The 15,122-nt window shown below is 48.8% G+C and overlaps 1 protein-coding gene across 1 annotated transcript in view; it reads left to right on the top strand.

Annotated features, from left to right (window-relative positions):
- drp2 (dystrophin related protein 2) overlaps nucleotides 1–15,122 on the top strand; it is a 489,581-nt gene that overhangs the window by 381,710 nt on the left and 92,749 nt on the right. Inside the window, exons 5-8 of the mRNA XM_038775302.1 lie at nucleotides 480–636; nucleotides 1,470–1,587; nucleotides 1,996–2,264; nucleotides 12,184–12,330. Of these exons, the coding sequence (XP_038631230.1) occupies nucleotides 480–636; nucleotides 1,470–1,587; nucleotides 1,996–2,264; nucleotides 12,184–12,330 (691 nt within the window). The remainder of the gene's footprint in view (nucleotides 1–479; nucleotides 637–1,469; nucleotides 1,588–1,995; nucleotides 2,265–12,183; nucleotides 12,331–15,122) is intronic.

Here is a 15,122-nt window from a genome sequence, read left to right as displayed (position 1 = left end):
ACAGGGCGGGGGATTGGGCCCAGGTGGTCTTTCAAAGGGTTGGTGCAGACTCAATGGGCCAAATGGCCTCTTTCTGTACTGTAGGGATTTTATTCTATGGAAGATGACCACAGATAATAATAATAATCATCGCTTATTGTCACAAGTAGACTTCAATGAATTTACTGTGACAAGCCCCTAGTCGCCACATTCCAGCACCTGTTTGGGGAGGCTGGTATGGGAATTGAACCCACGCTGCTGGCCTTGTTCTGCATTACAAGCCGGCTGTTTCGCCCACTGTGCTAAGCCAGCCCCAGATAAAGAATTGACCGGGGATCTGAAGTATAATCACAAATGAAACCTTGATTCATTCCCAGCCTTAGTAATACGCTGCGATTTTCTGTATTGTTCTCCCATCCCATTTACCTTCATTGAAGATCTCTTTACACATTTGAAAACTATTAAACTTCTCCCAACACCCTCCCTTCACTGTGTCTCAGGGCTCGGCTAGAAGCACTCTCTGATCATAGTGGCAAGCTGCAGCTGTCCTTGCAGGAGATCATTGATTGGCTCACCCTGAAAGACGAGGAACTTTCTGAGCAGCTCCCCTTCACAGGGGATGTTGATGCAGTGCAGCGGTACAATGAGTTCCACTCGGTAAGTCACTCACTCGCTTGGAAAAAGGGCTTGGGACAGGTAGGTGTTTTGCATTTTTCAACATTCCATTTTGTTCTCATGTCTTGAGGATCGAATGAACTTTTTAATTAAAGTCTGAAGCTGCAAACAAAATACAAAGCCCTCTTAAAGGGAAAATGTTTTCATTACAAAAAGAAGCGTTTGCTACTCTTTTTTTTGTTTCAAGGTGAGGGAAGAAAGGAGTTGTGTGTCATTTTTGCCGTATTGCAAACAGGCATTGGTGCCTTCAGCGGACAAGTGTAAACATTTAGGGCTGAAGAATTATCTTGAAAAGGAGTCTTAATTTCCACAGAAGAGAATCTTCCCAGCTTTAATAGTCAAACCATCCACAAAAATTGTATCATATAAAAATCAAAAATGAAGTGTGTCACAACGCTAAGAGATTGGTTTCTTATCAGATGAATTCCTCTTCTCTAATTTAATATTGAAAAGGTCTCAGTCCCTGTCTCCTGTTCTGCCCCAATATTCTATCCTAACATCTCAGATTTATGAAATTGTCAGGTTTCAATCACCAGATCATCTGCCCCCAGATGTAACCTTTTTTTTTAAATGAGCTGCAATTTATGGTTAATAGGTTAAATGCTCCTTACCACATTGCTGTTTTAACAGATAACAAAGAAAAATGTAAACAGTGGAAACTGCTCATAATTTTTGCATTTCTGCATTTTCACATAAAAGTTCAAAACATAATAGCATCGGCAACAAAGCAAAATTTGCTAGCCTGGTAACTGAACGGTTAAATGTTTAATTTTTGTTCCTAGATCTCATTTCCTTTCCACTTTCTTTCATTAAAGGCTTTCATGGAAGATGTAAAGACTAAGGGTCCCTTCATACTGGCAACTTTGGAGTCAGCCCAAGCATTCCTATCCCAGCATCCTCTCGACGAGACGGAAGAACCAGCACAAGACAAAGGTGTTTGCCTTATGACCTAAGTTATGTCAATATAACATACATAATGAGGAATATTCCTGAACCATTCTTGGGCACCAACATAAGTTATCCGCAATGCTGTATTCTTTTAAAAGATTATTGCCCATATGCTTTTTTGTCATTTCCATGTTTTGTCTATTATGGAGATGGAAATAGATGTTAAACCACAAACCTCTTATCTCCATCTATTGTATATGGTATTTCATATCACCACTTGCTATGCCCACTATCCCATAATTACAGTGTGAGCTATTATGCTGCGGCTACAACAGACTGCCACTGGGCAATATAATCTCTCTGTTACCCAGTTACCTGTGTATCCTCTTCATTAAGCCTGATTCCTCCAGGGATATGTTCTGTTTCTGAAACTTCAATGAATCATAATTTCAGATATGTCACCAAAGCAGAAAATCCAGAATGTGAGTCGATTCATTTGGAAGCAGGCTAATGTATCAAGTGAAATGTGGGAGAAGTTGAGTGCTCGCTGCATTGACCGCCACAGGCACATTGAGAGAACGATGGAGAGACTTCTAGAGCTCCAAGGTGCTATGGATGAGCTTAGTCTTGCTCTGGACCAGGCTGAAGCTGTTCGTGATTCCTGGGAAACTGTGGGAGATCTCTTCATTGATTCATTGCAGGAACATATTGAGACAACTAAGGTACAATTAATTTCAGTAGTTACCACACAAATGTGGGCCAGTTGATGTAACAAATAGAAGCATTTTTTTTCTATAGTGGATTATTAATTTGATTCTTTCTTGCTGGTGACACTACACCCAGGGAGTATACATTACACTCTCGCACACAAGAACATGAGATGTATTAACTCAGTAGGGATGGAAGGCTGGGATGAACCGGTTTCTGGAAGGCTGGGATGAACCGGTTTCTTGACGGACTGGACATACCAGTTGTGGGAGAGGGCAGAAAACGGGATCTGGAAGCACCACTAGCACTGGGAGAGATCATGGACAGCATTAGCTCCATGCAGGCGGGGAAGGCGCCGGGACCGGACGGATTCCCGGCGGACTTCTACAAAAAATTTGCGACAGCGCTGGCCCCGCACCTGCGGGAGATGTTCACAGACTCGCTAGCTAGGGGCACATTGCCACCCACGTTAGCACAGGCCTCAATCTCGCTGATACCTAAGAAAGACAAAGACCCAACGGAATGTGGGTCATACAGACCCATATCTCTGCTGAATGCAGACGCCAAAATACTGGCCAAAATCCTAGCCAAGAGGCTAGAAGACTGTGTACCTGAGGTGGTCACAGAGGACCAGACGGGCTTTGTCAAAGGTAGACAGCTTACCGCGAACATCAGGCGCCTGCTGAACGTGATAATGACCCCCTCCGGGGAGAGAACACAAGAGGTGATCGTCTCCCTGGACGCAGAAAAGGCCTTCGACAGAGTCGAGTGGAAATACCTCATAGAGGTACTGGAGCGGTTCGGGCTTGGAACAGGGTTCACCGCTTGGGTAAAGCTCCTGTACAACGCACCCATGGCGAGTGTACAGACCAACAATACCAACTCCCAATACTTCCAGCTGCACAGGGGCACCAGACAAGGATGCCCACTGTCCCCGCTGCTGTTCGCACTAGCAATTGAACCGCTAGCAATCGCGCTCAGGGCAGCAAAAAATTGGAGGGGGATCCGAAGGGGAGGTAGAGAGCACAGAGTCTCACTCTATGCGGATGATCTGCTCCTCTATATCTCGGACCCACAAAGCAGCATGGACGGAATCATCGCGCTCCTGAAAGAGTTTGGAGCCTTCTCGGGCTACAAACTCAACATGAGCAAAAGTGAGATCTTCCCAGTACACCCGCAAGGGGGGGGGGGGGGCAGCACTAAAGGGGCTGCCGTTCAATCAAGCCCGACATAAATTCCGCTACCTGGGGATCCAAATAGCCCATGACTGGAAAGGGATCCACAAATGGAACCTCACCAGCCTGACGGAGGAAGTTAAAAAGGACCTGCAAAGATGGAACACACTCCCGCTCTCCCTCGCGGGGAGAGTTCAGACGATCAAAATGAACGTACTGCCCAGGTTCCTCTTCCTGTTTAGATCCATTCCGATCTACATCCCCAAGGCCTTTTTCAAAGCGCTGGACAAACTCATCATGGCGTTCGTATGGGGGGGTAAAAATGCTAGGATCCCAAAGAAGGTCTTACAAAAAACAAAAACCAGGGGAGGGCTAGCCCTCCCGAATCTACAATTCTACCACTGGGCAGCAACAGCCGAGCGAGTAAGGGGATGGATCCAGGAGCCAGAGGCTGAGTGGGTGCGTGCGGAGGAGGCCTCCTGCATGGGAACCTCCCTCCGGGCCCTCGCCACGGCAGCACTCCCATCCCCACCCAAAAAACACTCCAGCAGCCCAGTGGTGACAGCCACCCTCCAATCCTGGAACCAACTGCGGCAGCAACTTGGCCTGACCAAAATGTCGAACAGGGCTCCCATCTGCAACAACCATAGGTTCACACCAGCACTGACTGACGCCACCTTCAAAAGGTGGAGGCAGGACGGGGGGACACTGACAGTCAGGGACCTATACACGGACGACAGGATCGCAACACTGGACGAACTGACAGAGAAGTTTCAGCTAGCTGGGGGGAACGAGCTACGGTACCTGCAGCTCAAAAACTTCCTACGAAAGGAGACAAGGACGTACCCACAACCGCCACGACAGACACTACTGGAAGACCTACTGGACGCAAGTATCCTAGAGAAAGGGAACTGTAGTGACATGTATGACCGACTGGTAGATAGGGACGACACCGTACTGGACGCAACAAGAAGGAAATGGGAGGACGACCTGGGGATGGAGATAGGGTGGGGACTCTGGAGCGAAGCACTGCATAGGGTCAACTCCACCTCCACGTGCGCAAGGCTCAGCCTGACGCAACTAAAAGTGGTACATAGAGCCCACTTAACAAGAACCCGTATGAGTAGGTTCTTCCCGGAGGTGGAAGACAGATGTGAACGGTGCCAAAGAGGCCCGGCCAACCACGCCCACATGTTCTGGTCCTGCCCCAGACTCGTGGAGTACTGGACAGCCTTCTTCGAGGTAATGTCCAAAGTGGTGGGAGTGAGGGTGGAGCCATGCCCGATAGTGGCGGTCTTCGGGGTTTCAGAACAGCCAGATCTATTCCTGGGGAGGAGGGCGGATGCCCTTGCCTTTGCCTCCCTGATCGCCCGCCGTAGAATCCTGTTTGGCTGGCGGTCAGCAGCACCGCCCAGAGCTGCGGACTGGCTGTCCGACCTCTCGGAATCTCTCCAAATGGAGAAAATCAAATTTGCCATCCGAGGGTCGGACGACGGCTTCCACAGAACGTGGGAGCCATTCATGCAACTGTTCCGGGACCTATTTGTGGCCAATGTACAAGAGGAAGAATAGTCGGGGGAAGGTAGCGGGAGGGGCTACAGGTTCGGTACGGGGGTTCGATGGCTAGCTAAGGCCCAAAACCAAACTAAATAAACATGTTGGGGGGGGGGGGGGGGGGGGGCGGGCGCAGTTACTACTACGAAGATGCTTACCTGTAAATATGTATGTTAATTTTTGCGTGTTTGTTTGTTGTGTTTTTTTTTTTTTTTTTTTTTTGTTCTTTTTCTCTCCTAACAATTTGTAATTTGTTCAATATAAAATATGAAAACTGAATAAAAACATTTATAAAAAAAAAAAAGAACTCAGTAGGGATAACCCCAGAAATGCAAGCGAAACACAAATTTCAGAGAGTGCTGGCAGAATGGGTGACCATCATAATTCCCTCATGCTTTGTATACCGGAAATAGGGATAGCGGGACATAAAGCATCAAAAAATCAGCCCCCATGTCCCTCGATCTATCAGAGGAATCCCCTGATTTCACTACACATCATGGGCGGGATTCTCCAATCCCGCGGCAGAGTGTCCACGCCGTTGTAAACGCCGTCGCGTTTTACGACGGTGTGAACGGGCTGCTCCCACGTCTAATTCTGGCCCCTTCAGGGGGCCAGCACTGCGCAGGGCAGCTCGCGCCGCTCCAGCTGCAGATCCCGGCACAAACTGGGCGCTGCGGGATCCACACATGCGCAGTTGCGCCGGCACCAACGAGGACATGCGCAATGGTGTTGGCGCCAATGCGCCAGCCCCAATGCAACATGCAGGGCTACAGGGACCGGCGCGTAGGAAAGGAGACCCCCAGCCACAGAGACCGGCCTGCCGATCAGTAGGTCCCAATCGCGGGCCAGGCCACATCGGAGGCCCCCCCCCACCCCCACCCCCCCCCCCCCCCCCCCCCCCCCCCCCCCCCCCCCCCCCCCACCCACCCCGCCCCCACCCAAGCTGCCACCCGACTCTTACATGCCGAGGTCCCACCAGCCCAGAGCAGGTTAGAATGGCGCCAGCGGGACTCGGCTCTTTTCCTACGGCCGCACAGCCCACCCGTGCCGGAGAATCGGTGGGCCGGCCACGCAGAGCAGCCCACGACCGGCACCGCGCCAACCACGCTGACGTCAATGGCGCCGATTCTCCTCACTGCGGAGAAACGCGTGCCGGCGTCGGGGCGGCGTGGTCCGTTCGCGGGGATTCTCTGGCGCGGGGCTGGGAGAATCCCGCCCCATGTTTCTGCCATCATGTAACCTCTAGAGCTTGTATTTCATTTCAGAGAGTTCTGTGTAACCTTCCACTCTTAAATGTTTAGAAAAAAAAACTGAAAAGATGAAAGAAAAACAAAAATTATCGGAAATACGCTGCAAGTCAGTTGGTATCTGTAACAAGAAGAAATAGATTTGAATGTTAACATTATCAGAACTGAAACCCAAAAGAAAGCACGCATATCAATTGGAGAACGCATATAAAGAAAGAACTAACATTTATATAAAACCTTGCATTAAATCCCAAAGCACTTGACCACCAATTAAGTACCTTTGAAGTATAGTCACTGTTGTAATGTCGCAAAAAGCAGCATGGTCCCAAAAACAACAATATGATAATGGCCAGATAATTTGATATTGGTGAGGGAGAAATATTGACCAGGATGCCAGGAGAATGTCTGTGTTCTCTTCAAATAATAGCATGGAATCTTTTACATCCACCTCAATTAATGGCATGCCACAGTTTAGCATTACGTTCATATCGGCACAGTAGCACAATGGATAGCAGTGTTGCTTCATAGCAACAGGGACCCAGGTTCGATTCTCGGATTGGGTCACTACCTCTGTGGAATCTGCACGTTCACCCCGTGTCTGCGTGGGTTTCCTCCGAATGCCTCCTACAAGTCCCGAAAGACGTGCTTGTTAGGTGAATTGGACATTGAATTTGCCCTCAGTGTACCCGAACAGGCACCATAGTGTGGCGACTAGGGGATTTTCTCAATAATTCATTGCAGTATTAATGTAAACCTACTTGTGACTCTAATAAAGATTATTAGTTTGAATATGGCGTCACCAATAGTGCAGTACTCTCTCAGTGCTACATTGAATTGTCAGCTTAGATTATGTACAAATTCCTGGAGTGAGATGTAATTCAGGAATGAGTGTAGTACCAATGATTCAAAGCGATTAAACTCTGTCATCTCTAATGATGATCATTTATATTGTCTAATGGCAAGAAAGTTCATCCATGAACTCGTTTCTCTGTGACTGGCTTGCCTGTTGATTCTCTCTTCTTCTTCCCTGCTGTGTTTCTTTTGATTTCTCTAATTGTGTCCTCTAAATCAGTGTTCTAACAAAATTCAAACACAAAAGCAAAAAAGAGACATAAAGAGAAAAAAGAGAAAAAACACAAACTTTTTTTCCGGGGACCCACTTTTACCACCTGGCCGACCTTCGGGATCCAACCCGGCCGACCTTCGCAACCCACGCCGGCCGACCTTCGCGAGCCACGCTGGCCGACCTTTGCGACCCACGCCGGCCGACCTGCGTGACCCACCATTTTCTCTTACCTTGTTTGCTGCTGACAAAAATGGAGAAAATGGTTTTGGGTCCCTTTGGCCCTCGTACACGCTCCTCCAATGGAACCTGACAGATGAAGGTGAAGCCTTTCTGTGTCGGAAAGTATGGCGCCTCCATCTGCCCAAAGTTCTGAATTTTTTTCCTGCAAAATTTTATCTGGTAAACCCCCCCCCCCCCCCCCCCCCCGAACATGTAAAAAAAAAAATGAGTAAAATAAATGAAAAAATTGAACTTGTAAAAAAATAAAATGAATGAAATAAATGAAAAAAAAAATTACATGAATAAATGAATAAAAACCACGACAGAACTTGTAAAACAAAAAGCTGCAACCATTAAAAAAAATAGCAGCTGCACTGCGCATGTGTGCCCGATGATCGGCGTGCATGCGCATTCCCACCGATCATCGTGCGCGCATGCGCAATGCGGCCAAAATTTTTTTTTATCATGTTCGCGGCCGCTTGCAGCCGGCGTTATGAAATTCCGGCTGCTGCACGGGGATTTGCGCGTTCGGGAGCGCCGCGGACAACGGCTCCGCGACTCTCCTGACACCTGCCCTCGCCCCACCCACTGGTCACGCCCCCGACTTTGAAGAACACTGCTCTAAATGCCTCAAACCTTGTGGTCCCCGGCCAATAAAAGTGGCTTTGTCCAAACGTACAGAAACTCAACGAGGAATTGTTCCATGAACTAATACAAAAGATAGGTCCTTCTAAGTGCTTACCTTGTGTAAGGTTAAGTCTGTTGATTGGCTGCAACATTTCACTGATAGTTCACTGAAATTCTGGAGATCCTTGTCCTCTCTAAACTGTGCACTGTAAATATTCTGCATTATGAACCAACCACATCCCCAACTGTGATGGCGAACAAGCAGGGTTTTGACTGCTAGCAAGGTCTTTTTGAGTTATCCTTCTAAAAAAAATCCAGAAGTTCCTTAGCTGTATCTTTGAAGAACCATATTATCACCAGAAACCAACGCATAGTCTTCTTCGCTTCCTGCACCACCATGCAGTACTGTGCTACATTATACTGGTCAGCTGATGCAGAGCAAGGCCAGCAACACAGGTTCAATTCCAACACCAGCTGAGGTTATTCATGAAGGCCCTGCCTTTTCAACCTTGCCCCTTGCCTGAGGTGAACCTTTACCCTTGCCTGAGGTGTGATGATCCTCAGGTTAAATCACCACCAGTCAGCTCTCCTCCCTCAAAGAGGAAAGCAGACTATGGTCATCTGGGATTATGGCGACTTTACTTTACTATCCCACACAATCAGAAATATATTCTAGGGTGGCACGGTGACGCAGTGATTAGCACTGCTGCCTCATGGTGCTGATTTGGGCGTTCGATCCTGGCTCCCGGAAAACTGTCTGTGTGGAGTTTACACATTCTCCCCGTGTCTGCGTGGGTCTCATCCCCAAAACCCAAAGATGTGCAGGCGAGGTGGATTGGCCACTAAATTGCCCCTTAATTGGGAAAAAAAGAATTGGGTACTCTAAATTTATTTTTTTTAAAGAAATATATTCTAAGCAGAATGTACAAACCAAGTACAATAACATTCATTGGGTAATTTGAATGGTGTCAAAATCATGTCACTATGATAAATATAAATCAATTGTGTCTTGTTGGCTGAAGCATCTGCCTCTTTGGATCAGAAATAGTGGATTGGATTTTCAAACATCTGTGAGTTTGCACTCAAAGTTGGGAATTCAGATGGCATCATTGGTTCCAAGTGTCTTTGGAAGGTGACGCAATATTCAAAGGTGAACACCAAGACACATGCCTCCAGCTTGTTAATCTCATTGTGAGGCCCTTGGGGCAGCATTTTGAGATTTAACCCCTTGTGCATGACGCCCAAGGGAAAATGGAGGGTCAGGAACACCTTAGGGAGCAGGTGACAGGTGCACAGAAGGAGCCTTTGTTATATATGTGGGTTATTGTAGTTGTGCCCAATGTCTCTTCAAGATCCGAGCCATGTGACATTTGTGATGTCATCAGTTCTTTTGCAGGCTTTTCGAGAGTCTAGTACCAAACCTTGTGCAGTGAAGATGTATTGAATAAACCTCTGTTAATCGTACATCACATGCCAGGTTATCGAATACTTTTGTATGTTAGTCTAATGATACAACAGTCATGACCCAAATGGCCATCAGCTGGGAGAGACAGAAGATAAACTGAGCTGCTTAACAGTTGGATAGAGTTGTCATCGCTGACACTGAGACTTGTATTTGTGAACAGTGAGTGATTGGACTTTTGAGTGTGATGTGAAGCAACTGGCATCAATTGGGCATCAGAGTTTGTTAGAGGAAGCCTTAGTGAACTGAGGAGATGGGAGCAGGCTACACCGACATCAGTCAGAGTAGCGGAGAGAATTTCAGCATCTTCCTGGTCAGGAGTAGGCCAGAGGAGTAGACCAAGTGATGCTGTCTCTGGTTCCCATGAGAGTAGCCACTCTCTCAATGGAGGAGCTCATATGCTCAAATCCCTGAGCCATGATGGGGCACAAGTGCTGCATGGACTCTTCCATCATTTTCCCATGGTTCCGCAATGGCTCAGGGATCTCCAATCAGGGAACTCATCTGCTCCAGGAATACCCCTTGTGCATGACGCCCAAGGCCCAGCATCTTCACCCAGCAAAGAATGGCTGTGTCTATCCTCTTGTCCTCTGAAGGGGACTGTCTATATCTGGCTCCGACTCACTCTCCTCATCCTGCACACTCGTGAGGTGCAGTTCACCCAGTGTTTCCCATTCTAAGCTAGATTGAGGCCCAACTGAGGTGAGTATGCCTGCGCCAATAGAAGATGTTGAGGAATGATGCAATGGCACTGACTCAGGAACATCGACCTCACCAAGGGGACTGTGCAGGGAGACTCTCCTCCTCTTCAGCTTGAACTGAGGGAAACAGAAGGTGGTGATAAGAACTCAGCCTATTGAGCTGCGACCTTAGCACAACCCTCCCCATAAATGATAGAGGTTGTAAAGCCACAGCACCTGTCGGGCAGTAGCAATGTCCATGTCCCTCACTATGGATAGAACTATCCTGACCCTGCTCTCCTCCTACAGGATGAATTATGAATAAGCTAACCTACCTCACCAATTCCAGCATAATGTTCACAAGAGATCATGCATTTCTCAGTGGGGTTGTTAATGACTCAGTGATACAATTGGCCACTTGATTTGACAATGTTAAGGCGAACAATTAGGTCTTTTGTATTTAAAAATTGCAATATGTCACTGACGTTGGCGTAATGAGGATGGGATGGGAATCTGGAAGCAATCCGGTCATCATCTTCCCAACCCGGATTCAAATGCCAGGCCAGTTTATTTGCACCCTCAACGTATTTATTATATACATTGTGAGTTTGTTATTACGGGCTTGAGAGAGAATTTAATGATGTTTGTTATAACAGTGGCAGCCTGCTATTTTTGAAAAGACTGGCAGTTATGAATTTATAAAGTGTCTTGGCAACATGTTGCGAGCTATAACAGACATTAATTCTCTGGGTGCAGTTGGATTGAGCAAACAGATATTTTGAGAAAGGCAAATAGACTTTAGCTAGAATGCTGTGAGAATTTTACTCTTTCAAGGCTGAGTTAAACTTAGAAAGTTACCTGAGAGTTATTACTATCCAATCAACCAACTTGTCAAGATTTGAGTGCAGCCCATATTGTCAGAAGTTAAGTTTTATAAGGAATTTAAGACAAGGATCCAACGATAGTAGTTATACAACAAATATATCCGACCGTGACAAGTAGCACGTATCAGTTCAGATCACGCAGGATGGCTGCCATGCACGAACAGCTTTTTGTCTCTTCACTTCTCCTTTTCTCGGTGCTCAGGTCTTCTCAACTCCTGAAACCCCTCAGGAAGCTTTGACCGGAGCCTTTCTCCAGAGCGCTTTGCAATGCCAGCTGCAAAAAGCCCTCCCAAAAGCCTCTTAAAATATATCCTTTCTTCAGGGGTTGGTGAACTGGACTATTGTTCACTGCAGTCACGTGTGATGTTCCACATACTACCGGATACATGTGTTTCAGCAAGCCTCTTGATGAAGCATGGTTAATGAAAAACCTAGCAAGGCTGCACCCCACTCATTATCTTGGCCAACTATCTCTCTTTGTTTAAACTAGCTAACCTTATAGAAGAATAACTATTTCCCCAACCTAGTTTCCATGACAGGGGTACCTTCAGCAATTTCTAGTAAACATGAACTAAAAAACACTAACCCAGTCCTTGACCTACTTCAAACTAACTTTATATATATGTATCCACGAACCCTACCTCTAATTTCTAACTTTTTAATTCCTAACACTTATACAGTTCATGAGGCTACAAAAGAGATGGGAGGGGTGCCTAATGTTTGTTTATAAAGATACAAGTTCACATTTAAGTGCTCAACCATTTTTAAATTTCTCTTTTCAAGAGGTAAATGATAAATCAGGTGATTATAATTCTGAATAGCACTTCACATCTTATTGAGATAATTTAGTGCGGCGACCTTCTCATTGGCTGGGGAATTCCTAATTTCACCACAGAAACAAAACACCAGCAATAACCTGTGTAATCGGGATGAAAATAAATCTTCTAGAAACCCTAAGTTACCTATTGGTGGCTCTGAATGACAATTTCCAGGCTAACATTTCTCTTTTGGCTCATAAGGTATTCAAGGAGGAACTGGGAGCTTTAAAAGATGGCATGACAATTGCCAATGACTTGGCTCACCAACTTGCAATCTCAGATGTACATCTTTCCACAGAAAATACACAGCGTCTGGAGGAACTGACATCCAGGTGGCAGGCTCTGCAGGTAGGCAATGCCAATAGTCAGCAAGTGTGGGGAGTCTTTGCCGAGTTATCCAGATTGGGGAATCATGAACATGTGAACTTTGTTTTTAACAGAAAAGAAAAATTTAGAAAATGGAAATGGTCAAACATAGAAATGACTTAATTAATTCACAGGGCAGCATGGTAGCACAGTGGTTAGTTCATTTGCTTCACAGCTCCAGGGTCCCAAGTTCGATTCCGACTTGGGTCACTGTGCAGAATCTGCACATCCTCCCCGTGTCTGCGTGGGTTTCCACCGGGTGCTCTGGTTTCCTCCCATAGTCCAAAGATGTGCAGGTTAGGTGGATTGGCCATGATAAATTACCCTTAGTGTCCAAAAAAAGGTTAGGTGGGGTTACTGGGAATGGGTGCCGGTGTGGGCTTGGGCGGGGTGCTGTTTCCAAGCTCGGTGCAGACTTGATGGGCCGAATGGCCTCCTTCTACACTGTTAATTCATTGTGAAATGTGATATCCTATTGTCGCTGAAGTCAAATTTTTTGTTTAATATTCTCATATTGCTAGGGATAGTAACACAAATCAAAATTAACATTGGAATGTAAGAATCTATGGAAGCCAGTTGGCCAGGGTTCAATATTGAATTGATGTGGGGGCGGTGGGGAGGGGGGTGGTGCTATTCGATAGTCTGGAGCTTTTCTTCATTAGCATTGAGAAATCAATGAGCATTTATGTAAAAGTTTCAGTTAGGAGATTAAATGGATAGCACAGAGTCCACAGTTGAGTACATTGTAAACAGCCTATAGAATGAATGGTCTTCTTATGCCAAATAACCTTCGTCTCATTCCATGCTTTCTTCTCTAAAGTAGAACAAGTGAAAAAAATATTTTGGCACGATCCTATGCAGCCCGTTTAATGTCCTCGTGAAGACAATAAATCGCTCTCAGAAGATCTATGGAAATGTTCCCTCACTACCAAAGATAATCAAGCAAACCTCCAGCATATTCATAATACATCCTCATAATCCACACTTAAAACTCTGGACAGTTAGATTGGTTTAAGTACTTCATTCAGAGTGCATAAGCCCCTCTTCTCGTATCGTACTTGATCATCTGTATTTTTCCAGATTCTTCCAACTCACAATAGCATTTTAATTAAGTATTTATCATGGTCATTCTTTTTCCAAATTGTGATGGCCCATGTGTTTTTGGGGGGAAATTCTATATTTTATATTGGGGTGAGCATCCCTTTAAGAACCAGGGGCGGGATTCTCCGACCCCACGCAGGGTCGGAGAATCAGCCGGCAGCGGCGTTATTCCCGCTCCCGCAGGGTTTTTAAATCTCCCACCGGCCAAAAACCGGCGCTGTGCAAATCCCGCCGGCAGCCTCTGAAAACAGCTGGCGCCGGCGGGATTTCATTATATTTTTAGAGTCCACAAATCTCCGGCCCGGATGGGCCGAAGTCCCGCCGACGTGGCCACGGGTCACGTCGGCGAAAATCACTGTTGCTTTAAAACGGCGTCAACCATTGATGATGCGGCATCGGGGGGGGTGTGTTGCGGCATCGGGGGGGTGGTTTGCGGCCATCGGGGGGGTGGGTTGCGGCCATCGGGGGGGTGGTTTGCGGCCATCGGGGGGGGTGGGTTGCGGCCATCGGGGGGGGTGGGTTGCGGCCATCGGGGGGGTGGGTTGCGGCCATCGGGGGGGTGGGTTGCGGCCATCGGGGGGGTGGGTTGCGGCCATCGGGGGGTGGGTTGCGGCCATCGGGGGGGTGGGTTGCGGCCATCGGGGGGGTGGGTTGCGGCCATCGGGGGGCATCGGGGGGGTGGGTTGCGGCATCGGGGGGGGTGGGTTGCGGCCATCGGGGGGGTTGCGGCATCGGGGGGGCATCGGGGGGGGTGGTTTGCGGCCATCGGGGGGGTGGGTTGCGGCTATCGGGGGGGTGGGTTGCGGCCATCGGGGGGTGGGTTGCGGCATGGGGGGGGATTTGGGGGCAGCGGCGTGCAGAGAGGGGGGGCTACGGATGCCCTGGGCCAACGCACCGTCGCCCCCCCCCTCTGTACGCTGCTGCCCCCTACCCCAACCCCCCCCTCACCACCCCTACCTCCCTCCAATGCCCTACCCCCCTCCCCACCACCCCTACCCCCCTCCCCACCGTGGCCACGTCGGCGAAAATCACAGTTGCTTTAAAACGGCGTCAACCATTGATGATGCGGCATCGGGGGGGGTGTGTTGCGGCATCGGGGGGGTGGTTTGCGGCCATCGGGGGGGTGGGTTGCGGCCATCGGGGGGGTGGTTTGCGGCCATCGGGGGGGGTGGGTTGCGGCCATCGGGGGGGGTGGGTTGCGGCCATCGGGGGGTGGGTTGCGGCCATCGGGGGGGTGGGTTGCGGCCATCGGGGGGGGTGGTTGCGGCCATCGGGGGGTGGGTGCGGCCATCGGGGGGCTCGGGGGGGTGGGTTGCGGCCATCGGGGGGGGTGGGTTGCGGCCATCGGGGGGCAATCGGGGGGTGGGTTGGTCCATCGGGGGGTGGGTTGCGGCCATCGGGGGGTGGGTTGCGGCCATCGGGGGGGGGTTGCGGCCAATCGAGGGGGGTTGGGTTTGCGGCCATCCGTGGGGGGGGGCACGTCGGGGGTGGTTGGACGGCATGTCGGTGGGGTTGGTTGCGGCCATCGGGGGGGTGACGGCATCTGTGGGGGGCATCGGGGGGTGGTTTGGGCCATCGGGTGGGGGGTTGCGGCTATTCGGGGGGGTGGGTTGCGGCCATCGTGGGGTGGGTTGCGGCATCGGGGGGGGCAGTGGGTGGGCATGCGTGGTGGG

The sequence above is a fragment of the Scyliorhinus canicula genome, chromosome 17, assembly GCF_902713615.1.
Source record: "Scyliorhinus canicula chromosome 17, sScyCan1.1, whole genome shotgun sequence".
Lineage (NCBI taxonomy): Eukaryota > Metazoa > Chordata > Chondrichthyes > Carcharhiniformes > Scyliorhinidae > Scyliorhinus > Scyliorhinus canicula.
The sequence above is the reverse complement of the archived record's forward strand: the minus strand, read 5'-3'. Positions and strand labels throughout refer to the sequence as shown.